General features: G+C 41.7%; 2 protein-coding genes across 3 annotated transcripts in view; both read left to right on the top strand.

The window, feature by feature from the left end:
- The window catches only part of etv6 (ETS variant transcription factor 6), a 29,142-nt gene extending 13,468 nt beyond the window's left edge, over positions 1-15,674 (top strand). For both annotated transcript variants that reach the window (XM_085387491.1, XM_085387490.1), the window contains exons 3-8: positions 6,606-6,770; positions 9,788-9,922; positions 12,510-13,133; positions 13,271-13,413; positions 14,828-14,928; positions 15,055-15,674. In XM_085387491.1, the coding sequence (XP_085243617.1) occupies positions 6,606-6,770; positions 9,788-9,922; positions 12,510-13,133; positions 13,271-13,413; positions 14,828-14,928; positions 15,055-15,157 (1,271 nt within the window). In that variant the 3' untranslated portion in view covers positions 15,158-15,674. The remainder of the gene's footprint in view (positions 1-6,605; positions 6,771-9,787; positions 9,923-12,509; positions 13,134-13,270; positions 13,414-14,827; positions 14,929-15,054) is intronic.
- Positions 15,675-16,251: 577 nt separating this feature from the next.
- LOC146650203 (chemokine-like protein TAFA-2) overlaps positions 16,252-27,267 on the top strand; it is a 93,286-nt gene continuing 82,270 nt past the window's right edge. Inside the window, exon 1 of the mRNA XM_085386490.1 lies at positions 16,252-16,785. The gene's annotated coding sequence lies outside the window, so the exon portion shown is untranslated. The remainder of the gene's footprint in view (positions 16,786-27,267) is intronic.

Raw genomic sequence — 27,267 nt, 5'->3', positions numbered from 1 at the left:
CTTCTATCCACATGTCCCTGAGTCAGGGTGTCAGGAGGTCACAACTAACCCGCCTCCTCCTTCCTCCTTCCTCCTTCCTCCTCCTCCACTGTCTGGAGAAAGAAAACCTTTCCTCCATTGAGATAGCAAAACCAATATCCGCCTACTTCTGCTTTGAAAGAAAAGACAAACATTTACTGAAGAACTGAGTGACTAAGGAGCTCTGAGTTTAAGAGCAAAGTCCCAGCCTTACTGATGCGGTTGTACGTTCTTTTGTTGTTTATTTAGTTATAGTTCATCCAGGTCAGGCCAAGCTGAAATTCTCAGTCTGAGAAGTGTGTGTATCAGTTGTGTATTTTTGTATATATCTAGACTGTTGAAAGTCTGGAGTTTCTGACAGAAAATAATATCTGACCTGACTTTCAGATCCTACTATGACTCAAAATATAGCATGTAAGCAATTTGGTTCCAGTTTTACAAATGAAGAGAAAGGAAACAGGTCCCTCCAAAATGTGATGACGCTCGAACATGACTAAACACATTCAGTCAGCAGCTGTTTGTTAATTGTTTGGAATGAATGCATAAAACTTTTTAGAAAACCTTGGATCAATAAATAGCAACAGTTTTTTTTTTTTTCTTTTCTATTCTCTTTTATTTTTCCTCTAATGGAAATTTTAAGTGAAACTGATTCTGGCATTCTCATACAGAGACTTGTATCTAGCAACCAAACTAGAAACGGGGAACACAAAATGTAACACAATAATGCTCCAAATTGAATTTAATTGTCCAAATATAATAACAGAAAGTGCTTGAAAATGCTAAACTTATGCAATGGATTTTCCTAAATGTGTTGTTGTTCTGTTCTATACAGTCATACCATGAATTTAACTACAGCATGTTTGTGTGTGAATGGTATTGGAATTTGTGTCCTATTTGGCGTAAGTTGTAACATTGTAATGTTTTACAATGTTACAAAAAAAATTGCAATAAGCTCATTAATTTCTCTTGCAGTGGTAGATTGAAACAAAGTAAAGCTAGCTCTCGCTGATCTGGTGCTCTAACACAGTACTCCTCAGTAGGCTTTGGGCCAGTACTATAAAGCTGTAGCATTAAGTTTGACAAAGTTAAATTCAAATTTTAAGTAGAACTCTTCACAGTGGCAACACCCTTAACTCCGGGCAACAGCACGGTTGTATTTACAGTCAGTCGCAGAAAGTTAATAGTGGTACGCTACTATTCAGAGGTTTTACACTATAAGTAAATAGTAGTTATGTTGAAGTCATGGTGCTTGAGAAAGCTTGCTAACAAAACAACAGCCATTAATGACAAAATGATAATCCTTTAAAAGACAGCTTAAGTGGCACAGCTGTGGGACAGGGGTAACAATCTGAAGCTTTTTCTTTTTAGCTAGTCAAGAAGAAAAAAAGAGACTGTTGTCAAAGTTTTTAGCCAGGTGAGAAATCCATAAGCAGGAGAGGCAGAAATGTGAGCGATGGTGAGACGCACACAGCTGATCTGTGATTCTGGACGGGACCTTTTAGCTTCGCAGCAGGACTGACCTCATTAACTCGTCTGGCTGAGAGGGGAAGCTGAGGGCTTCTGTACCGCAACAACGAAACAAGATACCAGTGATCTCATCCTCCTCTTCCCTTCATTCATCCCAAGCGCTCGTGAGTTGCCTTGGCAACTTGTGAGCTCCGTGTGTGTATGTGTGCGTAGTGAACATTAGCGGGGGCCTGAGAAACCACTGAGTGAAAATTATGTGTCATCAGAGAGGATTAGGAGCCCACGGTTTAGTCGAGGGTTTGAGATCCTGCTGCTGTCGTGCTTGAGGGTTTTACTCAGTGTAAACGCAAGCATACGCTCTCATGAAGACTGTTAACCTGAGATGCAGTCGGCAAAGGCAGGCCAGCGACAAGGGGGGCTGGAATTGATTTTCTTCCCGCAACAAATCTGTTAAAGATTCTCTGACAGAAAACAACCAAAAAGGACAAATTTATCGTCTCCAGATAGCGCGTGAAAGTATCGAAGGAACAGAATTTCAGGTTCAAAGCAGCTCTCTCCATTGCCATCCATTTTCCTTTCCACCTCTAAGTAAGCGAAGGATGTTTGTGTCTTAGCGTTTCCTGTCCTGTTTAGAATCAGTTCCTGTCTACATTACACGGATATGAGATGCACAAGATCCTGAAAATGAAACTTGAATGTGACTCAGAAATTATCCATGTTGAAAAAACATCAAAGTGTTCTTTTGTCAATTCAATAAGCATAGAAGACAGAAACATGAGAGACAATGATGACTGTGAATGATCTGCAGCTCGGAGAAGCTTTGGATAACTAAACCAGAAACTGGTACAGTTAAAAACATCTCCAGTAAGACTCGATTAATGAATTGTTTGGCTCATATAAAATCCCTGCTTTGGTTATGTGAGCATTAATTTGGCAGGACCACCTTTCATTCATGTCCCAATTTTCTTATAAAGTCATTTTGGCTCAGCCTGTACTGCTCGTGTTTAATACTGCTATGATACTTCTTGCCTTCTCTTTGATATACATAAGTCTTACTGTGAATTAACAACAGCTTTCATTAGTTACCTGGTCCCATTTGTGTAATCCATCAGAATCAAATAACTTGTGTTGAATGAAATCCTGACTCTATGACATGGATAATATCCCCCATAAAACCTAATGGGCATCTAAATAGGAAGTGATGACCTCAGAAATAATATGTAAATGTGGAACCAGTAGTACTTGACATCTAGGCTTTGGCTTCATCCCCAAAGGGTGGAGAACCTTTCACAGTCAGCTTGCTGAAGAGATGGCGTTGCAGCTTTAGATGTATGTTGCAGTGAGGGAATGCTGTTTGACACAGACTGGCTGTAGCTTGTTTGATTTACTTCATTTTGGTGGCACATATTTGGTGTTTCATACACTTTGCTGCTTTAGTTTGTATTATTTCTTATACATTTTTATGATATAGGTTGATTGGTGTCAAAGACCTTTATTGGCAAATAAACCTATGTATCCAGTATATATGGTGTGGAGACTCCTTCTTCATAGCTTCTCAAACTCTGTGGCATTCTGGATTTTTGCTTTTTTTTGTGTTCTAAGCTGATCAGTTTGTAGGCTTCTGCTCATCCTTTGCTCTTTAGGGATTGGTTATAGATCGTTAGTCCAATTTGGATCTCGGGGAGCTTCCTGGCCGTGTACCCAAATGTTAGTTGGATCATCTCTGAGCTACTTGCTGATTGCTTTTGCTTTGTAACATGGTGCTCCATCCTGCTGTAAAATGCACACAGTTTAAAGCTTGTCACCGACTTGTTGTAAGGACCTTTTTAGTCTCACCATGACTGTACATCCTCAGAGATCAGTACAGAGCAACGCAGAGCATGCATATGACTTTAGGACTGACTATGATGTCCGGCTCTGGGAGCTCCTTCTCATTAACTGCATCGTATCTGTTTCCTGTTTGCTTGGCCTTCTCTTATGTCTTTGTTTAGTCCTCTTGTTTTTGTAGTTTTATCTGCCTTATGTTTTTTTTTTTCCTCGTCACCTTTTCACACACAATCCACTGCTGTTCTCTCTGCTCTTTCCTTTCTGTTTCCACTCTCCCTTTTTTTTCTCCATGCTGCTGCTGTCTGTTAATAAGCCTCCCGGCATTGCTCTCTAACCTTACCGCAGGAAGTTTCCTGTGCTGAAACAGAGCCCACGCTGGATTGCTTCCTGGCAAAGTGCGTTGTGGGATGCGTGTATTTGGGCCCCCTTCTTCCGTCTTCTCCTCCCTTCTGCTCCCTTTGCTGCTTCCTCCTTTGGGCTCTGTGCAGATGGCTGAGGCCGGCAGACCGGATCTCGGAGGGGTTTTGGCAGAGCAGCACCTCTCTCCGGCCCTGGAGAGAGCATACCACAGCCATGACCTCGTGACCTTGGCTGCACTGCTGCCCGCCTCAGCTTCACTCCTCTCACAAGCCAGCCACGAGGGACAAACTTACAGCTGGTGTATGCAATGCGGATGGCAGTCTGCTTCATTATTGATACGAAGTCCATGACATAGTATTTTAGTGGATTCTAGCTCCATCTCTGCTATGTTATCCATTACTAACAATAATTTACAGTGGGAAGATATGATAGCATTTTACATCAGCTTCAAAGGACGAAAGTGACATATTCATTGTCACACATACTTCAGGCAACAGGAAATGTAGCCTCGCTAAGATTTCTGCTGTGAGCCAAGAAGCAGCTCCTATGAAAAACGCAGAGACCAAGTAAGCAAGCATAAGAAATACAGTTTCTTATCTGCCCACCACTAGCTCCTGTGTTGGTGAAACACCTGTATCACATTCCCTGACACTTTCGTGGGATGCCCGTTGACAAGCTGAGGGTCAGAGCTTGACAGGCTGTGTGCAGTGCTTCAGATAACCTAGGGCTTCCCGGGCCTTATCTGAATACAGAGGTCTAGAAGGGAAGGCAAGAAATAGGAAGCTGACAATCTAGACAGGGTTTCATTTTATATTGATTGCTCTCTGTGAAAACTTCCTTTGTTTGACAGGCGGGGGGGAGCTAAAGTGGGGTGGGGGTGGCTGGCTGAAAGTGAGCACTAGGTTCCTATTACTTGTGTGACAATGACATTGGCGGCCCAAGATAACAGCTGTCCAACTCCCAGAGGAAGTGTTTGAGGCTGGGTGATAAGTGTGATGTAAGAAATGAGTAGTTCTGCTCTGTGTGGGTGTCGTGGATGTTCTGATCGGACAGTGTTGAAAGTCTGTGTTTGTGTGTTTCTATCCTTGTGAAAGAGAAGAGGCGAGCCTGAGTCATACAGTAACTCATTGGGTTACACCAACAGTAGAAAATGATATGAGGTGGCAGGATCTGTGTCCACTGAAATAAATATGGGTCAGTTTGTGTGCGTCCTGTTATGTGTCTTAAAAATAATCACAGAGGCTAAATCAGCCTCAGTACTCAGAAACTGGTGTTAATTTACTGTGATAACACTTGATCGAATCTCAATAACACAGCAAAGCATTTTGGCATAAGCTACAAAACCTGTGTGTTGTTTGCCTATGTAGATTATATTTATGGGAATTTGGTCAATCGGTGTATTTTCTAGAAATATTTCTAATATCTCGAGTCTGGATTTTCCTAAGACTGTTAGAGGAACAGCTTCTAAAATAGTTTCTCATGCTTCAGCTGCAGTGGTTGGTAGTCGTTTAAGTTAAACTGATCCGCTTCTTAAGGGTGATGTCATGAGCCATTTCTGGGTCCAAATGCCCTTGAAGCAAACAAGGAAGGAATGGGCAGCGAGAGAATTTATGAGGCTTAGCGGTGGAAGTTAGCAGTACTGACAAACATTTGTAAAAGCATTAAGTAACCTATAACATAGTTCAATTTCAGTATATATTTGTTTTATCATTTCGCTAGCCAGCGTATTATCCTTACTTAGGTGGTTTAAAAAAAGCTAATTTCCATATAATTTAATTCTTACAGTAAAATTCAGACTTAATGAAAACATTTGAGCAAGAGGCGGTTTGCTTTTTAATTCAGTCTCTTCTTGAGCTTTTTGAAGATCGCTATGCTTTGAGTTAATGTATCATCCTTAGCTTTGAATTTAGCAATGGTAGTTTCTGCTTGTAGCTGGAAGCATACATCTGTATTGCATTCTAGGTAAGCGAAGTAAGTCCTACAACATCACAAACTACAGAAATATTCATCCTTTCTGTATAGTCTCACCTTTATTTTCATCGGGATTCTTTGTTTAGCGATCTAAAGGCTAAGTTTCAACCACAAGAAAAGCTCCCAGCAGATGTTTAGCTCCAGTAAAGTTAGCGCTACCTCTGCAGCAGCTATGATGTTAAAAATCAAATAACTCTGTACGGCTTTCAAGTGAGGCCGAGCTTTCGGTCAGATATTTTACATTTTTGCAGTCTTCTCTCATCTTTCTTCATCGGTAAAGATGCAGATGTTTTCCTCCTCTTCCCCCAGCAGTGAAAGAAACATTTGCAAGCGAGGAGGAAGAAAAACAGATACTGCCGTTCCTGTTTCGCCTGCTCTTTTCCCTCCATGTGCCCTTGTCCTTTTATACACAAACTAATAAACTGTCTGTCCTCTGATGCGCCTGTCTGGAGTTCGGAGAGCAAAGAGCAGGACAGATCAGAACAGATCAAATAAAATAAGTCTGACAGTCTTTCTGCTCTTCCCTTCCTACCTTTTTTCCCATCCCTGAGTCATTCTGTATTCTCCCCCTTAACCTATCATCTTCTAATCTTTTATTCTAACCTCCTCTCCCTTTCTGATGGTCTCCTCCTTCATCTTTTTTTCTTTATCTCTACTGCCGTTCCTGTAATCACTCCCTCCTTTTGGCTTTTATCTCCACTTCCTCAATATCCTTTTTAGTGCCTCTGCCTCCTTCCTTCCTATCCCCCTCCTTCCCCTCCTCCTTTCCTCCCTAACCCTGTCTCCCCTTCCCCCCCTCCTTTCCTTCCTGCCTTTCCTACTTTCTTCCCCCCACCCTCACCACCACCAGCACCATCACCACCCACATCCTTATGCTGCTTCTTCACTGAACTCATCTTTGTTTTCTTCCGTCCATTTTATTTCTTCTTTACCTAATCCTTTCTTTTTCTTTCCACCTCCAGGTCTGCAGCCAGTCTTTTGGAGCAGGGACGACGTGGCCCAGTGGCTACGATGGGCTGAGAAGGAGTTTGCCCTGCGCCCGATCACCAGCGGTTCTTTCCAGATGAATGGCAAAGCCCTGCTGCTGCTTACCAAGGAGGACTTCCGCTACCGATCCCCTCCCTCTGGTACCTCTCTTTCTACACGCTTTTATTTCTTTTTTCCGTTTTGAGGTGCAGTCTAAGCTCGGAAAACTGGAAACATCAGTGAAATGTTTAACAAATGAGTCACTTAGATGGATTCCATTAGATATTTGTGTGCTCCAACTAGAGCAGGACTCACTCTGGAAACAGGGATTGGGAAGAAAGAGCGATCTTAGACGAAAAACATGAGACTATTCTTTCGTTAGACAAAAATACTGACACAAAATAGGAAAAATGACTACAAACAAGCAGTCAATGAACATGCTGAAGTGTAGTTTTGCAGTGTTTGGCTCGACTGACCCTGGTTTGCCATTCAAACCGGCAGTAAAGATAATTGTATATGAAAAGTGATGCTACTGCATAGATCATTACATCCTTTTAAGAAAATCACCTAAGAGGACGCTTTGAGAGCACGTCCTCTGCCAAGGTCGATGCCCTATTTCACACAGGGAAGTAGAAGAGGGTTGTTCCACATCTCCTCCAGGGTTCACGAAATTCAGCCTGCTAGTTTTTGCGTAATCCTGGCGACAAACACGCAGACAAACAAAGCTCTCGTGTTGGCAGAGGAATAAAGTCAGCTGGAGCAGGGGATGAATGGTAGCAGGGCGAGGTGACAGTGGAGGGAGGCAGCTGTTACAGCAAAGCTGCTGAAGGGGGAGGAAGTAGGAGACGGTTGATCAGGAAGTACAAGGCAACCTCAACTGTCACCCCGGCAACGCCAGCGGCCAGGCGCATAAAAATAAAACAACAGTAAGTGTTTTCCCCTGACAGAGTTGGAGATTTTACTCAATCGCTCAAGGATGAAGTACGGGATGTGTGATTTGGGTCAGGATGATGAGCAGGCTTGCAATGCAAAAGATATTGTGGATAATATTTAAAGTAATTCATTCGTTACATTAATAAATACTTAATTAGGTAATTTATGTGGACAAATATAAAAGATTCATTTATTAATTTTAATTTAGTTTGTTCTTTTTCTACATTTTTTTCTTTCCCTTGGGTTTTTTGGGGATCTGTATATCAGTGGGTTTGGTCCACTCTGTATAAATTATACTATTGATCACCTGAGTCACGTCTAAATAAGCTGGTTTAAGTAACAGTTGCTCTGTTCAGAATATATACATCCCCCTTTTCCTTTTAAAGGATACTGAATGTTGTCAGTGGCTCTGGTTATAGAGGGATGAGAACCAGCTGACAGCTGCTGTCGGGCTCGTATCAGGATGTTTCAGCACTATGCAAAATGTTCACATCCTGTCGAGAAATCGAGGTCTGGGAAATACGTGGAAAATAAGATTCATCATCATTACAGGTTTTGCATTTTTTTTCTTCCTTTTCTTATGTGACGCTGTGATCGTGGTGTTGGATGGTTTCAGGAGCTACACACACACACACACACACACACACACACACACACACACACACACACACACACACACAGCGATAAGACTGATCATATTTCTGTACAAGTGATTGTTCAGTCGTGCTCTCACTGTAAACGTCAGTTTAGGGAACAGAGCACATTTTTTGGCTAGTGAAGTATCCATTTCCTCCTTCGCGTGACCATAAGGGTGCTGTTCCCATCAGTCCCTGCTCTCTGCGTATTTCTCTTTTGTAGACGCTCTAAGAATAGAACATTAAAATAATAGCCTGAGTTTTTTTTCCTGGAATGTTAGAACCTGTTACGATTGCAGTGACATGTTTGGACTTGAAAACACCTATTGGGAAACCTGAAACAGTAAAGATAGTTCTCCAGGATTCCAATGTAAGATGGCAAGACAGTTGGGCAATTTCTAGTTGGCTTTTTGGGATGATTTTGTTATTTTAATGGTTTAATGAACTGCCTTTTATGCAGTTTAAACCACAAATAGGCGATTTCCTCGCACATCTCTGCAGAAATATGTGCAATCACCAGTTGTAATGGTACCAAATGTCATCACGTACCCCTAACACTTTTTGCAGTTTCTTTAGTTTGCTGGTATTTGTCATTCATCGTGTACAGTTTGTAGTTTTCAGACAGAATCCAAAGCTGTGGTTTTAAAGCAGCATATTAAATACAGAATTAAAGCAAACACCAGGAAGCAGGAATTTTCCCCACGGTGTAAGTCGGTGCCACAGAACCAGAAAGTGAGAACTGAAAGGGGTGTGTGTGTGTGTTTGTTTGTGCATGTGTGTTCGCCATCACTTCCTTTATGAGAATCATTTCCTCGTTCTCAAAGCCTTTGAGATAGTGTGTGTGTGTGTGTGTGTGGAGGCAGTCCTCTGCTAGAATCACATCCACTGTACCTGTGCTCATTTGTTAACAGTGTAAATATTTTGGGAGCGGAGCTGTTGCCGTCGGTGTTCGGACAAGAAAAACAGCTGTAAATCATTCAGTGAACTTCCTGCTCGAGCTTTGTGCCTGGTGTCGCCACTGCAATATAACCACTTAAAGGAGGACACCGGGGTCATATAGACTCATGGCTCATTTACTTTTGTCAACACATACGGTAGTTGTCGTTATCTCCTAGATGTCCTGACGCTTTAAGCACTGTAGGTATTTGGATTTGTCGAGTGCATTTTCTTGTTTAACAAATCCAAACTGCTCCCAGAGAGTTTCTCTTGTGAAACTAAATGTGCTTCTCATTTGACTAAGCTAATAACTGCATTGTAATGTTTTATCTGCACTGTGGAAGAAAAAATACTTCTGTAAGAGGAAACTGACTGGGTAGGGTCACCCGATAGGGAACTTACAATTCTATACCCTCTGGGTCATCGGGGTACGGTGTTGAATATCGAGGAAAACGTTTTTCTAGGAACAAACAAAGTGCTAGGCTGCTGTATCGTAGAAGCACCTCTCTAAATTTATTCCATTATTGCTCAAGTTCCACACTGCCTGGAAAGCAGAGAGGAGAAGAAGAAGTGGAACTTGAGTCTGTGATGCCAATGCTAATTTGGCCTATTATGCAGGGGTAAAACGGCTACCAGGAGACGCATGGTAACCTCTGACCTTTGCATCTCTGCAGGGGATGTCCTGTATGAGCTGCTGCAACATATCCTGAAGCAGAGGAAGTCTCATGTGTTTTATCCGTCTGCTTACTTCCCTGGGAACTCCTTCCATTCGCTGCCTGAAAGCGCTGTGCAGCACCTGAAGCTCGAAGGTCAGTCCAGTAAACACTCCCCCGCCCCCTGTTCATGCATACATCACATGCATTTGAAAAGTTAAAAAAAACCAAAACAATAATGCATTCTCATTACAGCAGCTTGTCTGCATTACCTTTTTTTTTTTTTTTGCTAATAGTAAGCAAATTTATTTAGAGTGCGCTTAAATAACATAATTCCAATACGGAGCTGGTGTGCTGCATTTTCAGAGTTTTATTGTATAAAGATGTCAGATGTCATGATAGATGGTGATGCTTGTGCCCAAACGGTCATGTGATATGAAAAATTAGAAAATATGATGGAATGCATAAATAACTAGCTGCTGAAATGTCCAATTAACTTAAAACAATTCATGCATGTACAATTTATGTACATGTTTTATATAAATAAATGATTTCCGAGCACCCTTACAGTCATTGTCAGTGTCACGAGTAGAAGTATAAACTCTTATCCAATTCAGAGTTGTGGTGCGGCTGGACTATCCTGCTTGTCTGAGCGCTGGTGTGCGCTCTTGCCAGTCTGTAGCAGGTCTAACGCAGAGAGAATATTCATGCTCACATTCACACCTGTGAAAAGTTTAGAATCACAGTCACTCTAACATGCATGTCTAATACCCAGAGAGAAACATAAATATACTCATTCATTTGCTCTTTAAAGCTTAAAATAGTGCCGATACTATTAACAATTACACCGTACAATAAATATGACAACTAATGTTTAAACTGTTCCCAAAAATTTCTGTCCCCTGTCAGACACTTTGTTTCATGTTTGGGTAATAACACAAAAACGTTGCGATCCACAGCAGCTACATTACCACTGTAGTTAATGCGAGCCCAATTTGTCACAACAGCATCTTAACAAACTCTTAACACAACTACAAGCTGAGATTTTTAAATGATGTTTATCCCGATAAAGGCTGAAATAATATATGTTAATGTAAAATTGTCTTTACACTAATTTAGGAAAAGGTGGCTTCGTAGACTTAGCTGCCACAATAAGAACGAATAGTTACAATGAAACTGTGATTGTAACTCATTTGTTTTGCTGTGATAACGAATCAAACATAAACTGAACTAACAGTTGTACTTTTCACATCTTCGTTGACACTGAGTAATCACTCTGTGTGGGCTGGATAGAGCAGATGAACTCTTAAACCAAGTAACTGAGATAAGACCTTCTTTAACAGCAACAACCACTTTCGAAGTTGCGAATGAAGCTGCTCATGAGAGTCAAACAAAGATCGTTGTGCCATTGTTTGACTTTTTAAGAAATAAAGTGCATATTATCTTAAAATAGTAACAGTTTGTTGGAAACAGCGCTGACATTATTATAAGTAATGCATCTTTGTCTCCATAATAAATCATATTTCTGTGTATCAGGCTACATAAACCCACGTCATTAGACCAATAACACAATTATTGCAAAAAGTTTTTTCCTTAAAAAGGCAACACTGTGAAACCGAACAAAACAAGACTGGATCTGAATGAAAATATCTTAGAATTATTCTGCTACAGATTACGTCTGCCGTTGTCCTCTATGACGCACCGGCGCTTTTACTCGACACCCTGCTTTGTTGAAAACAAGGAAGTAATAATCATGTTCGAGTGGATACCTGAGACTGTTTTCTGGCTCTGATCTGAGGAAATGTGACACACCAACAATGAGATGGAGCCGTAACTTCAAATGTTGACAGTAAAACCTGCTCTACAAGGAAATGCAGCTTTATTTAAACAATAAAGCACACCGAACGCTACAGGCAGACTGCTTTCTGCAGCTGCCTTCCTTGTCTCAGGTTCCACCACAGATATTTGAAAATCAGAGCAAAATTCAAAGAACAACAGGAGTATGAGTTGTGGCAATTTTTTGCCCAAAATGCCTCAAAAATAAAAACACTAGGCATGCTCATCCAAAAAGTAGAATATTAGTGACACCTAGTGTTTTTGTTTTCGGACTTGTGTGACGCTCGTGATCAGCACCTTGTAGCTGGCTCGCTGTGGTGATAAATCACAGCAGCAGGAAACAAGTTACATGACTATAAAAATATGAAAAGAATTTCGTGCTTTGCAATCTAAACGTTCTCTTCATACTGCTGTTTGTTTCCGGTGAAAGCCAAGCTGGGCATGCACACGAACAGTAGCATCAGAACATTCACATTTTAATATAAGCCAACATCACGGCCCTTAAGTCAGTACAAGTTATGAAAGATTTTAATATTGATAGTGAGTTGAGACTCTGAGAGGGATGCTGTCGTCTTTGAGACCAGATTTAGTCCAAGTGTCACCTTCTGTGTTGTATGTCTCTGCTCAGTGACTGCTGGCCTCAAATAAAGAGCAGTGTTTAGTTTGGTGCTGGCACACCTGTAAGGTAAACACTGGGAGTCATATAAACCTGCTGGCTCTAGGGAAATGAAAGATTTGGTGTTGAGATTCAGATTCTTGATTGTTCTTCTTTGTGTAAATTAATCGAGCAACATGTAGAATATCCAAAATAGAATTTCCTGCCGTATGCTGATCAATTTCCAGCTTACGTTCTAGGAGACTGTTCTGGGTTTACACATTTATTACACTCTGTAAACTGTGCTCTCAGAAACGGTACGACGGGGACCACGTGGTACAGAACCCATCCCCCAGCATCCACCAACCATCGAACTGCGGCACCGCTCCCGCTCGCCGCACCACCCGGCCCCGCGACGATCACCCACCGAGCCGAACCACCCTCGCCCCGCCAATGAGGACTCCCTGCAAACCTTCTCCCAGCTGCCCGACAGCAATCACCACCTGCCGGAGGAAATGTACCCGTTGTCGGTGTCCCCGGCTGCACCCAACGGGCGCTGCGCTACACCCAGAGAAGCCCCCTGTCCAGGCAGCCCTGGGGGCCAGGAGGCAGGCCCTCCTCGCGTTATCCAACTCATGCCCAGCGCCATCATGAACCCTTTGCTCCTCAGTCCAAGCAGGAGTGGCGGGGCTGCTGGCATGGACTTCAGGCACAACCGCGGGGGACCCCTGTCTCAGGTGACGCTGGAGAACGGCCGTGAGGGGAAAGTCCACGGACACCATCATCAGCTAGCCCAGCAGCACCAACAGCAGCATCAGCAGCAACAACAGCAGCAGTTACTACAGCAGCAGCAGGAGGAGGCGCTCTACAGGAACCACGTCATCATGCCCGTGTCTCCTCCAGAGGAGCAGCAGATGCCCATCGGGCGGATAGCAGGTAAGATTTAGCGGCGACGGAGCCGAGCATCAAAGCTGCGTGAGGCGGCATCTGTGGCAGAAACCTTGCATGGGAACTTTTTCAGAGAATCTGCTGATAGCGGCTCACTCTGTCTTTTCCCTGTTGGGTTCTGGCAGACTGCAGGCTGCTGTGGGACTACGTCTACCAGCTCCTTTCAGACAGCAGGTACGAGAACTACATCCGCTGGGAGGATCCGGAAAGCAAAGTCTTCCGCATCATGGACCCCAACGGCCTGGCCAGGCTCTGGGGGAATCACAAGGTACATACACACACGGGCTCTAGGTGTTCAGTGGTTATGTGCAGTGCATATAAAAGAGCAGCACAACAGAAGGGACTTTTTATCGTCATTCCTACAACCATAAAGCTGCACTAACTCATTTATTCTTATAAAACATCAGGACAGAGACTTGATTAACTAAGCACCTTAATCACTGAATAGTGAACTTTTGTTTTTTGGGGGTTTTTTCCGACAATTTTGTCGACTTGTTTCAGTTTTATAGTCCTAACAAATGTTTCCTGGCACAACAGATGCTTCTTTTCATCACTCTGGTAGAAATGCTGATAGGATGTAAAGTTGAGTGAAATACAGCAGCTCAGTGTAAACACAGACACACTGATGGATTTAGTGTTTCATCTGTCTTAGCTGTAAGGACACTACCTGTGTGTTAGCCAGGCTTTGTGATGAATTAAATCGGTGATGTCAGTGATTCGGTCGAGTTATGCCGAGAGAGCCAATCTCTCCACGGTGTCCTGGATCTCATCTATGGTGTCCTCCTAGTAGGACATGTCTTAAACACCCCACCTGGAAGTGTTCAGGAACCACCTCAGCTGGCTCCCTTCGAAGGGGAGGAGTAGAGGAACTAGTCCGAGAAAGATCATTTCCTCTGTGATCTTCTTCCAGTCAGAGTGGCAGGAATGTAGCTCAACCTGTAACTCAACAACTTCCCTTTCACGCTCAACTGTCTCTTCACCACAGTAAGTGATGCAGACGCAGCGCTAGAGTCGTGCAGCTTGTGCTTTTATGTGCTGAGTGAAAACACAACATTAGAAGAATAACACCAATATTTGTGATAAAACACTACTTTAGTTTTGTTAATTTTGGCCAACAATTAAGATGAATTTGTGCTTTAGCAGATGTGATCCTGCTGTAGAGCGCCCCAGCTCTGCAGTGCAGGACAAGCTTTTAGCTAATGGAAGACCGGTTAGCAACACGTGTCTAAATGTTAGCTCCAAAGAGCAGGTGCCGTCGCACAAAGACAAACATGGTGACTGAAAATGTTCCAAAAACATTTTGAGCTCTGACACTGAAACCACAACTACGTGAAGCGTCAAAGGTTTTGTGCATACAAAAAAGACCTTTTGATGGCTTGATTTTCTGGATGATGGGGATTCCAGTGCCCCTCAGGTGTATGTTGTTTGTTTGGCCTCTTGTTTGGTTGTGTATCTCCTACCTCCTCCTGCCTGCTGGTTGTGTAAATTAATAATTATTTGCTGAAACATTAAGCACGCTATACAGCAAACAGGATCTTGCTGTATAGGTCTTTTCAGCTTTTGTGGACTTTTACTGACACCAAGTGGCCAAAATAAATGTTGCTCTTAAATTAAGGTCAGGTCCCCTCACTGTCACACTGACAGCGTTGCTCATGACGCTCCTGCTGTTTTAACTCTTACAGAACAGGACCAATATGACGTACGAGAAGATGTCGCGAGCACTGAGACACTACTACAAACTGAACATTATCAGGAAAGAGCCTGGCCAAAGGCTTCTGTTCAGGTACATCATCTTCTTTTCAAACTTGTCTCGCTGCTCCAAACCGTTATTTACTTTTTGAGTCATCAATAAAACAAAAGAAAACAGGATTTTGAATAATTTGCTGAACTTGCCTCGTCTGTGCCACAGATTCATGAAAACCCCTGACGAGATAATGAACGGACAGACGGACAGGCTGGAGCACCTGGAGTCCGACACAGACGAACAAATCTACATCAAGGAGGAATGCTGAGGAACTCTGGGAAAGCGAGTCCATAAACTGCTTACTACTACTACTACTTCTACTATTACTACTACTACAGCCGCTGATGCCTTTCAGAAGCAGCTCGAAAAATCAACATTGAAATTAAAGCGTGCACAGGTGTTCAGTGGTGTCATTCCTACAGGGAGAGGCATGAAATGCAGTCTTTCCTGACATGGCCTTAGGATGATATTAACCTGGGGAAAAAAAGAAAAAAAAAAAAAAACAGCATCGGGTGTTTTCGGATCTTTCGGACGGACTGAACTGAAAGGTCTCTCTTTTAAGTGTTTCCTTCTCTTTCCGAGCTGCAAAAGCCAATCACTTTGTGCTTATGTCACTGTTTGATCGTTTTTGTCTCCTCACATGCATTATACAAAGGAATTTTGCTGTTTCTAAAAAACAAAAAGAAAAAAAAGAATGAAAGAAAGAAATTTGTGAGTGTGTGTGTGTGTGTGTGTGTGTGTGACCGGAATGTTTTCACCATGGAATAAACAACTTTTTGATCAGAGATGTGCTCTATGTGATTTCTCTCGGGGTGTGTTTGTAAGTGGAGTGCATCACATATCCACATGATGCCAGTAGTGGACAACTTTTGCTGGCGGAAGCCTCGGCATGTGGATGGATGTCTGCAGCAGATCAACACTTCAGTGAGTGGAACAGACGCCCGAAGGCTGTTTTCTGTGTTTTTAAGTGCACAAGGTTAAATAGGGGACGGACAGGTGGCACGTGCCTGAGAATCTCTAGCTTTTCATTGGCGTTATTGATGACCTGGCCCGGGTGTGTAGTAACGAAAGCAACCAATCCCTGATTAGTCATCATTTATAGTTTCTGCTTCACTCCTTGAACTACTTTTGGATCACACTCTCACATTCTTCTCGCTTTCTGTCTCCTAACATATAATTGCAGCAGCTTTGAGCCTCGCCTTTATGAATTATGAAACACGCGTGTTGTGGGTTCCCCACATTTGTGTTATTGTTTTCAGCTTTAAAAATACCATTTTAAATGATCACCCATTCTTTGTGACGTTTACGTCAATAGCGGTAATCCGATTACTGTAACGCTACCAGCAGAGGTAGCGGATGCGCGCCGTGCGCTCTGGAGTCTCCATAAAAGTTAGTGCGCACGGAGCGGAGCTGTCAGACTGCGAGGAGACGCGGCTGAGCAAAGACTGTGGGCTGACGTGACTAATGGGATCCACCTCACTCCATCTGAAGAGTGCGAGCTGATATCACGGGTGATTATCACCCGTCTAATGCGCACAACAGGACCCATTTGAACCTAATAAGACAGCTGTGCAGGCTTTCGTCGGGTTTGTGGACTATCGGGATTAAAACAAAGGGTTTGGATTCAGGAGACTCACCTCTGTGGTGGATGAGGTGCCATCACCGCTCTTTTAAAAAGACGAATAATCGAAAGCAATAAGCCTGTTCGAGTTCATCCGGAGGGGCAAGACAAGCCACCACTCCCGTCTTTTTTTTTTTTTTTTTTTTGGTTTGTTTTTTTCCCCCAGGACGCAAATGTCTCCAGAGCACAGGGACGTCACTGGATTGTAACACCAGCAGCCTCGCCGATGGTTTAATAGGGCGTTAAAGTGCGGGAAGGGAGTGGGACAACTACAGGTAAGAGCCATGCAAGCCGTCATTCACGGCCCTGGGTGGGTGGCGGGAAGACTCGCCGATCAGCGCGTAAAAACCACTCAAGTGTCGCATTTGTCCAATCGAGCCTCTCCCCATTAAAAATAGTCATATTTGCATTACCCCCCTAATAACCAGAAAATACATTTGGATCTATTTTTTGCTCTAATTGCAGTAACTCCTGAAAAAGAAAGTAGAAGAGTCGGGCTTTAGGAGGTGCAGTTTTCTCATTGCGAGTTTAGCGGCAGTGACTGACAATCAATTCAGTTAATTTCACTACCTCAAATCGATGCCGCCTCACTGGGAGTCCTGGATATACAGCAGTGTAGAGCAGGCAGAGGTGACAGTCTAGCTTCACTCAGTCAATAAACGGTAGTCTGCACTGGAGTCTGGAGCAGAGGATCCTGGACCTGGGGTCATGCTTGTGTGCTCTGATTTTAGTGCAAGTAAGAAACTTCGTATGTATATAAGACTACAGATGTGAGTGGACTCATTTTATCAGCTTGACCTCCTGTTCTGAGGCTAACGTGGTTTCACCAGAAGCAAATAAACCCTGTGATGATGAAATGGTGTGACACAGTGGCTGGAGGTTCACATGGGCTCCCCGTCTGCTGCTGCCACTAGACGTGAGGTTTTCATTTCCAAAGTGAAACAGGAAGCAGCTAGAGGAATAAAACCTGATGAGATGGAGTCTAAGCACACACTGGCCTGATGTAAAAACAACTTTTAGGAGCACGTTTTTAAAAAATAATTATCAGACAGCTTCCTTAAACAGCAGAATTTCACCTGTTTTTGTAACTGTATTTCCAAAATCATGTGCCACAATCCAACTCACTTTTTTTTTTATTGAAATGGTTTTAAAATGCTTCTAAAGGTTAAATAACTCCTCATGATGATCCAAGCTACCTTTAAATTAGTGTGGAGCCCTCTTTCAGTTGCTGTCTTCCTCGTCTTACCCTCCCCATCCCCTCGACCTTTATTTCGACATCACGTGTCCGGGTAACTTGCCACTCCACCTCTCTCTCGACCTTTATCCAATTACAACGTTTAGCTTTAAAAACGCTACATGAAACAATGCTAAAGCTCCAGTTACTGTCAGCAGCTTCATGTTTCCATATCTAATACCAGCCACTCTTCACAATCCCTGCTGGATAAATAAGCTACAGATCCACATAAAAGTACACAAATCTAAGTAACTACATGCTCAAACGCATGAAACTATGTTTTCAAATATAGCTGCGGCTACTTTTCATATTCCAGTTTAACATAAACACGATGACCTTTTGAGATCTTTTCTTTCTGATGTGGCCTCTTGGAGAAAAACTGTTTGTTTTCCACGTGAAGAGAGACTTTTCCCTCCCTATCTGGAGGAGCGCTGCACCTAAGTTGGGAACCACTGATCTGAGCAAACACACAGTGTATGAAGTAGTTCAGTCTAAGTGGAACACGTAGAATAAATCTTCTGTCTCGTTTCCTTCCACTCGGAGCATTTGCTTGGAATATTTTTATGTGAGTGTACTGAATAAAGGGTCAGACTCCCTCTTCCACCACTGCTGTGTCTCAGCACAGGGCTGGAGCAAACCACACTATGACATCATCTGGCAACTAATAGCGACTTCTTTTTTTTTTTTTTTAGCAGCCAAACTCTTCTTCCCCTCAGAAAAAGAACTGGCAGCCCCAGCAGTCCGCAATTAGCTGGAAGCATTAGCAGCAGCTCCTCCGGCGTGAACGATGAGCTTTAATGGCTCTGAGCTCGCCTGGCTCAGGTCAAACCGGGCCCCCTCCCTCGGTCCAGCTGGGCGAACTGGTGCCGGATGCCTGGCCAGCACCGGCGGATCGGCCAATGTCACCTTTTAGGGGCAGGTCACACAACCTCGTCCTGGCTCTGCCTGGCCATTGATCCGAAGCAGTGACACTGAGGCTTCATGGTCCGCTGCTCCTCGCCAACCAGGCCGACCCAGCACTGCCGCCGAACAGCTGTGACGGGCAACACACAAGCATCAGCGGGAGGTGGGGGCTGTCTCTGAATTAGCCTGGAAACTTCTTTTTCTTTGGGGGTTTTAGTTAGAGAGTAAACAGGAACTGCACAAATCAAGTGCACCATGATGGAAGATGTCCTGATTTGAAGTCATACCAAAGTAATAAAATCCAAGCAGCACAAGATCCCTCGGGCCTCTTTCAGAGTGATGTGCTCCTGATTCATTCATTAAAATCATTTTTTTGACCCCATGCCTGCGAGGCACGCTATTGACCACCCTGTTAGACTCTTTCCAATGACTAGTTCTATAAAATAAAGACTTTCTCTTGTACAGAGACTCTTTTGAATGTCTTGGATGACACCTGTATGCAAACTGCTCTGGGATTTATTTTTTTTAAATCCACCTCATCTCTCAAATGAAAGACCTCAGAGGAGGTCAGGTGCTCTGCTGCGGCTCCTTGATACGCGACTTTGCGCTCTCCTCAACAGAAATGATTGGAATTTGTGTAAAATATCGGCAGCTGATTGGCACCCGCTGTGCGGTTGTTTGATGTAAGTAGGAAGCGAGAGGCTTTTTCTCTCCCCCCTCCTCACTCCCTTTCTCATTCTATTTGATGTGCAGCTCTCTCTCCTCTCTCTCTGTTTCATCTGAACTAAAACAAATTCACCAGCCGCTGAATAAACAGGAGCTCTGCAGAAATGATATGAAAGCAGCTAAAGGTTCCGATATATTTCCTGCTCTGACCTCGGTCTTCTCCTTCTGATTAGATTCTTTTCTCACTTTGCTTCTTCCACATGCCTTTATTTCCCACATTTCCTTTCACAAGTTTGAAGATTCAGTGCTGGTTCAAAGCCTTCAGCGTAAATGTTAATTACACAGATTTGTCAGTGTTTTTTTTTTTTTTTTCCTTTGTGTTTCTGAACAACAAGCATTCATTGGATGTTCACTGTGTTATAGAGTAGCAAGCTGGCCCAGTGTATGGTGACGAAGATCCATCTTGATCAGGTAGTAGCGTATAAGAAAAGTGATTCATTACCAGGAGCCGATCCCAGCTGAAATCCACCCTGAACAGGCTGCCTGTCAATCACGGGGCTGATTGACAGGCAGCCTAACCCGGATGCCTGACTGTAAGAGGAAAATCCACACATGTGCACTCCAAAAAAAATTGCCACAACTGGTTTAAACTGTTTAAAACCTCACTCTCGTGCTGCCATGTTTTACAGTGAAAATAAGGCAAAAAAGTTCAGCTTCTTGTGGGAAAGCATAAAGTAGAAAATGATAAATTGACAACATTTATTGTAATGAAGGCAGTGACTGAATTTAACCATTTAAAGAAACGCCTATACTCTTCTGTAACAACAACGGGCAATGTACTGTCACATTTTCCTCTTTTGTTATTTTATTTATTACAGTGTTGTCCATCCTTACTCTACTGCTGTGAGCATATTAACTGAATGAGCTTATTAATTACTATGCATTTTAAAAATGGCTCTATTTGTGTTCATCACACCTGTATTGTTTCCTATATCTATGTCATATATTTTGAAATGTCCTACTGGAATGAATCATTTTTTTCTTTTTCATGTAATAACATTAACCTGCTGCCAACTGGGCTGTTTTCCCCATCTGGGCTTCAAGTATCCGCCTAAAGGCTTCTGCAGCTGTAAACATTACAACCATTACAGGAACATAAAAAATGATTTTGGGTCTGGTATGTGATTCACTGCAAAGCATTACAATGTAGTGATAAGCAGTGGGGAAACTACACACCAGTGGAGCAATTTCTGTTAAAAACTATGGAAAGTTGTAAGAAAAGATGGATAAAATTTATGATAGGAGACTTTCTTACAATTAAAATCACAGAGGCACATATAAATATACAACTGGAGGTCATAAATGGTGACTTGAAGGTCAGTGATAAATAGATTCCTTATTCGACCACCTGTCATAAAAGCAAGAAAACACAAATATTTTAGAAATCTGTCAAAAACATGTTTAAAACTAAAATAGATAATGTTATTTATTTAAATAGCAAACTCATTTCATGTTTTATACTCATTGGAGCTGGTGAACTGGACTTCAATGTTAATGGTAAATGTAAAATTTCATGGATAAAAATAATAATAATGATATATTTACAATTAAAAATATCACAACTATTAAAGACTTGTGTATACTGGTGGATTCACCATTACAGATGCATAAAAATAGTTTGGAAATTACCTATTACATAAAAAAAAATTAAACTGTGATCAAAGCAAATAGAACCATTACAAAAAAGTATAACTACAGTTATAAATAAGCAAACTCAGTTATTATACTTAAAATAGCCGAGTGAGGATGTGCAAAACTATAAAAGAATGTCATGTACACCCGTCTTTTTACTGATGTTTATCGGCATTTCTGTAATCAGTGTAATTCAATACCTGGTTAAAAAAATACTGTAAATTTGGGGCAGCTGTGGCGAGGTCCTCACACTGGGTGGTGATCTAATAAGTTGTAAAGCACTGTGCTCTTTTTCAAAGTGTTGTGTGATATAAGGGAACGCTATCACCTCTTACTCTGCCATTAAGCAGTACTGTATTCCTCTTTTATTACTTTATTGTGAAAAAAATCTTTTTATTTAAGCGATAGATTTCTTATGATTTGACCTCACAAATATTTATTGAAATGAATGCGTTTTATGTTTAATGGAAAGCTTAACAGCAATGACAGAGGTATTTTTAATTTTTGGCAGTTTTACCAATAAGGTAAAACATGCAAATCAAGACCAGGAGAATCAGCAATGTTATAAATACTATTTTAATTTTTTTAATTTTCTAATCTTGTTAGGAATTTAAAACCTACCAGCAACTCTATTCCACATCATGTCTAAGTAATGGATTACCTCATCCCAGTCCCAGTTATTTCCTTCCACTCAAAGATACTTGGACAAAAAAAAAGGAAAAAAAAAAGAGGGGAACATGTTTTTGTGATCATGTAATTTCCACATTTTCCTTAAATTTCCAGAACTTACAGCTCTCAAATGGTCATTAATTTTCAGTCCATCCTCCCTGAGCCGGTATTCGTTACTTTCCTCATCGCTCATAAATGCTGTGGGTACATGTAAACGATCTTAGTTCTTTATTTTTTGCTTCCTTGGTTTGACGCCGTCACAGTAGTTCTGACACAGTCCTTCCCCCAGTATTCCCTTAAAGGTATTCTATTCATTTTCATGCTTTTTCTGTGGATATGTGCACAGGAACCTGATTGTGGTGACACTAAATGAAGACATGTAACAGATTATTTAACTGACTGATAACTTTACTGTCGATTTCAGACAAGCCAAACAGAATAGCTACACTTTTAAGACAATCTTTACAACCTTTGCATGGCAAGGTTATATACACCACCTGCTTTCACTTTGAATGTTGGTCCTGGATTTATAAATTACAAAATGTGATATTCTCTGGTATGTCTGGAATTCCCTGAAGTGTAGGAAAAATAACCACAAGTCCAGGGTTCAAAAATACTTTCAATGTCCTACAAAAACATTCCAAAATTGGGAATATGATGGAAAGTAACAGATCTGTTACAGCTGCTGACATTTAGTTTTTCCTGTACTTCCTCTGCATTATACGCTCTGAATATTTTTTTTTCCCTCTCAATCCATCCCTGAGTGTCCCTTTGCTGGAAGAGCCATGTTTTCTTCGTTGCACGCTGTCCTCCTCCTCCTCCATATGAAAGAGTCCTCCAGTTAAATGTGATCCTATTTCATGCAGAGGAAGAAAAAAAGACGGAGAGACACAAGAAGGGTGAGAGCGACCGAAAAAGATGTTGAGGAAACGGGTATCCACTGGTCTGTGTCCAGGATTCCCCCCATGTGGCTGTTTTATCCCTTCAGCAGCGTCCTAGTGTTGCTTTCTGTGTGGCCCAGTGGCTTCTAAACACGCGCCCGTCACGCAGGATAACTCCAGCCTCCGAAAGCCTCCAAACAAACACACCAACTCGTATTTTGGACAGCAGAAAAACTTCTTGCCTCGCCCTTCTTCTCACATCTCCTCCACTCATCCCCTTCCCTCAGTTTCATTTCGATGGCTGATGGCGTGTGCAGAGCTGTGGGCCTCCAGTACTTTCATGATGTGAGCCAAAGCCCATCTGGGACTCAATATCCTGTTTGCCAGCTCTCAGCACTCTGAAAACCACAACAATACTGAGCTGAGGCAGAAAGTTCAGAACTCATTACAGTTTGTTCAGGTCGAGACCAAGGTCGAAGTCTTCTCCTCCTGCGTCAATCTGCTGCGTCGTCTACAGAGTGAAATCTGCTGCTTTCGCTTTTTCTCTTTGTCCAATCTATCCATGTTCTTATGTCTCACGCCTGTTTTTGAAGCCGATACGGGAATCCACAAGAGACCGCCGGCTTGAGAAACGTTGAGCTGCTGGTATTTGTTACAGCTTGTAGATGGATTTGAAACTTTATTGTAAAAATTAAATAAACCTGATGTGATGGGTATACTTCAAAAAGTTTGTTTGCTGTGAGCCTGCTGTCTTTAAAGTCTACCTCAGTTATTGATTTCTTATATTTACCTGAATGTGTTCCAACAGCAGGCTGCTCTGTGATTGTCTGTGAGGATTGTCTGATGATCTATACAACCAGTTAATTTAGATAATGGTTTGACTTTTTAAGGCTTTGCCAAACTGTACCAAATATAAGATTTCAAGCCCTTGAATTTCTTTTTAAATGAAACCAACAAGGTCACCTAGTAAATACATTGTTAAACAATACATGTACAGATATAATAGATTTAAGTGCTTGGCTTAAGTTAACGTCCCTCGCTAAAGGCTAAACAGATAGTAGTTAGTACAACTCTGCTAAGCTAGGCTAGTTAAATATTTAGCTGTAGCTTTTAGCGTAATTGTTAATGTTTGTATTATAATAAGATTTTAACTTTAGTTATGCTATGTTATCATTACCAGTGTTGGTCAAGTTACTTGAAAAAAGTAATCAGTAACTAATTACCGATTACTTCCCCAAAAAAGTAATCCTGTTACTTTACTGATTACTTATTTTCAAAAGTAATTAATTACTCAGTTACTTTTTAAAAACACGATTTACAACCTGAAGAGGTGATAAAGCGATAGATCTCTCAGCCCAATTATACTTTTTCTGCATAATCCATCATACAAAATGTAATCAGATGGAAAAATCTCTTTTTTAAACTTGTTTTATTAGTTTTAATCTTTTAACTTTGTGTATCAAGCAAACATTTAATTATATGCAACATTCTCTGACTGGAAGAAATTTGTTTAATATTTAAACCTATTTTCTGCACATTCCAGCTCATAAAATAAAATATTTTGTGTGTTTACACTCAGTCTTTCAAATAGATGCAAGTAAAACACAGCAGAAAATAAATAAAGTCAAAGACTCAGCGGTCCTGTTGCTCTATTTTCACCTGTAAAGCAGGAGTGGGGTAGGCGGAGGTTTACCCTGGTGCAGGTGTGCCGCGGTCAGTGGAAGAATCCGCGAGTTTCTCTGTGAGTTTCCCATTACGTCGTAGCTACTCAGTGCTTGTTGGAAGTTTAGGGGTTTTTTCGCTGTAAAAAGAAGTTTTCTTCCCACGCACAGCGGACACTAATGTTTTTGTCACTTTTTATGGAATCAAACTCAAAATAAGGTCAGTACTTCCACGCTTTAAACGCTGCACGCTCATACTCTCTCCCGCACTCGATATATGATCCATTGTTGATCTGCACACAGCTGTTGTCACGAACGTCGCACTCGCTTACGTCACTGTCATGAGACATTCTCGCAAAAAAATCACGGTTTTAGTAACGCAGTAACGCAGCGTTCCTACGGGAAAGTAACGGTAATCTCATTACCGTTTTTGCAATAGTAATCCCTTACTTTACTCGTTACCTGAAAAAAGTACGCGTTACTGCCCATCTCTGATCATTACACATTAAAATGCAGCTACACTAGATTTAGCTGAAGTTTCACACATTTTAACAAATCTGTTTTTCAGTCTTTGTGCTAACTCTACAGTCGACGGTGAACATGTCCAGGCTTCACAGATGGATCATCACTCATGAACAAAAAACATCTTATTCTTTCTCTGCAATTACAAGTTATTACACTGTTAAGAACTACTGAACAACAGCAGCAGATTATTTTCATATATCTGTTTAAAAAAAAGAAAAAAAAAAGAATAATTATTCCTTCTAAAAATAAAGCAGCCAGACAATAATGAAAGAAAATGTCAACTGATCTATTTTTCAAAGTTTTTGGATATCAGTGTAACCGTGTTAAATGGCAAAACATTGTATGAACATTACAACACTGTGATGGCAGCAGTTTGTGTTCCAGTGTGTCATGTTTTGAAGGTATAGATACATTTTAGTACGCAGACACAATAATAAATAGAACAGACAGGAAAGGTTGAACTTCACAGCTGCCAGCTCATCCGTGACATTTATAGCTGAAGACATCTAACACGACCAGAGACCAGACTTTGTTTTATAATGTTAAATCAGGTTTGAATCCTTAAAGTGAGAATCTTTAGGTTTTATCGAGTTGTGGATTAAAAAAAAAAAAAGTACACAGCAATTCTCACACAATGACGAGAAAGCACTCAGAAACCACAAGCCCCATCTGTAAAAGATGTTTAAAGGCTCCACATATCAACAGAGAAACATAACCAATTTGCTAACAGACATGCCAATCTGTACAAAGAATTCAGAGACTGGAAGGTTAACTTAAATGACAGATAACATGTTACATCCCAGAAGTGCTGTCAAAAATACTGTAAAAGACCGCAATTTATCTTGTTGCGAGCAGTTTTTAACTGTCAGATTTTGATGAAGCAGTCAGTTAAGAGCAACGATAACAGTATAATTTGGTTTGTCAGATATCTGTATATGCAAATGCTAATGTGTACCATTACTGGAAAAGTATTGGTAAGGCTAATTATGCAATGGAACATTGTATTACAATGCAGACCTACGACAAAGAGATGTAATGAGTCACTTTTAATAAGTGACAATTTGTGGGTGCAAATACAAAGTTAACTATTAAAAAATGACAAACTCAAATATACATGAAATGATACGATTATCAACTGCGTGCATGTACGAACTCGTCAAATAAAATCCAAGGGCCCAAAACAGTTAAGCAAATGAAAAAATGTAACATATTCTTCTTTCTTTTGCAGTATAAAATGAAAAAAACTTAAATTGAGCAGTGCCTGCGAGCTAGTTCAGGCTAGCAACTTCAACTGCCCATGCAGCACAACTTCCTTCCCTTACACCCTGTACCAAACACACCCTCGCAATTTGGTGGTCCATTTAAGCTGCAAGATTTCCCATTACTTCTCATGCATTCCTGCCTGCCAAAGCCTACACCACCCTGGCATCCACCTGTAGGATCTCTCTCCAAAATACAGAATATAGAAAAGGATTAATTCAAGTTATTGTTGCTAAAGGTGTTTCTACAAACTGTTGGCTTATGGGGTGCACTTAGTTTTGAAAAACTTTAATTTTCACATTTTTTGTGTGTTCCCTGTGGCAGAATTTCATGCCCTCTACACACACACACACACACACACACACACACACACACACACACACACACACACACACACACACACACACACACACACAGAGAGAGAGAGCTCTACGCCTCATTTGGTTCACTCCGTGCCCTCGGGCTATTTAACCCGGGGGTTGTAACTTAAAGACGTGATACTGGCAGCCTGTGGCTTTCATATCTGACCGCTGTCCCCCACTTATCTGGCAAATAAGCCGTTTTAATTGCTTACACACAGAGTCCTATCAGGCCTTGTAGCGAGCATGGAGATAAGGGTTACACAGAGTCAGGCATTAGAAACAGGATGAGAAGACCGCAGAAAAACAGAGCTGCAGGGTCCCAAGAGGATGAAGAGTCAGGAAATAGCTATGGCCATCCTATTAATTTCAACCTCACAGAGCTGTTTCTGCACCTCACTGTAGGGCTCAGGAGAAGTATGCTGTTCACTGAAATCAAAGCAAATCTAAAATTAAGACTGCGTAATGACTTTATCACTGGATCGACCGTGAGGTCATTGTAGAAAACAACCTTTACAAGTTCAGCTTTTTGTGCATTTGTAGTATAATAAAACAGAAATCTGAATATATTTGCTGTCATTGCAGAATCTGCATTAATCTAGATGCCCACGGTAAGCCTTGTTTATTGGCATTTTTGTACTTTTTGTCAACATTCAATTATGTCACAGGCTCCAGGAACCTTACTTTCCAAAGGGGTTGAGATTGTTAAAGTTTCCTTGTGTATTGTTTTGACCCATGTGCCCCGCATGAAGAGCTAGTCAACACAGTAGCCGGGTAAATGTCAGCTGCACTAGGCTTCTAATGAGACCAGAGACTAAGGAGAGGGCTGACACCATCATAGGCTCTGTGCTGAGAGGCTCATTTACATTATACTAGGCGACAGCTGGAGATATGAGGGGAGAGAGGA

This window comes from Rhamphochromis longiceps, linkage group LG17 (assembly GCF_057381845.1).
Source record: "Rhamphochromis longiceps isolate RC_006_pf linkage group LG17, R_longiceps_female_GT1.1, whole genome shotgun sequence".
NCBI lineage: Eukaryota > Metazoa > Chordata > Actinopteri > Cichliformes > Cichlidae > Rhamphochromis > Rhamphochromis longiceps.
Note: the sequence above shows the minus strand (reverse complement) of the source record. Positions and strands in the feature narration are given on the sequence as shown.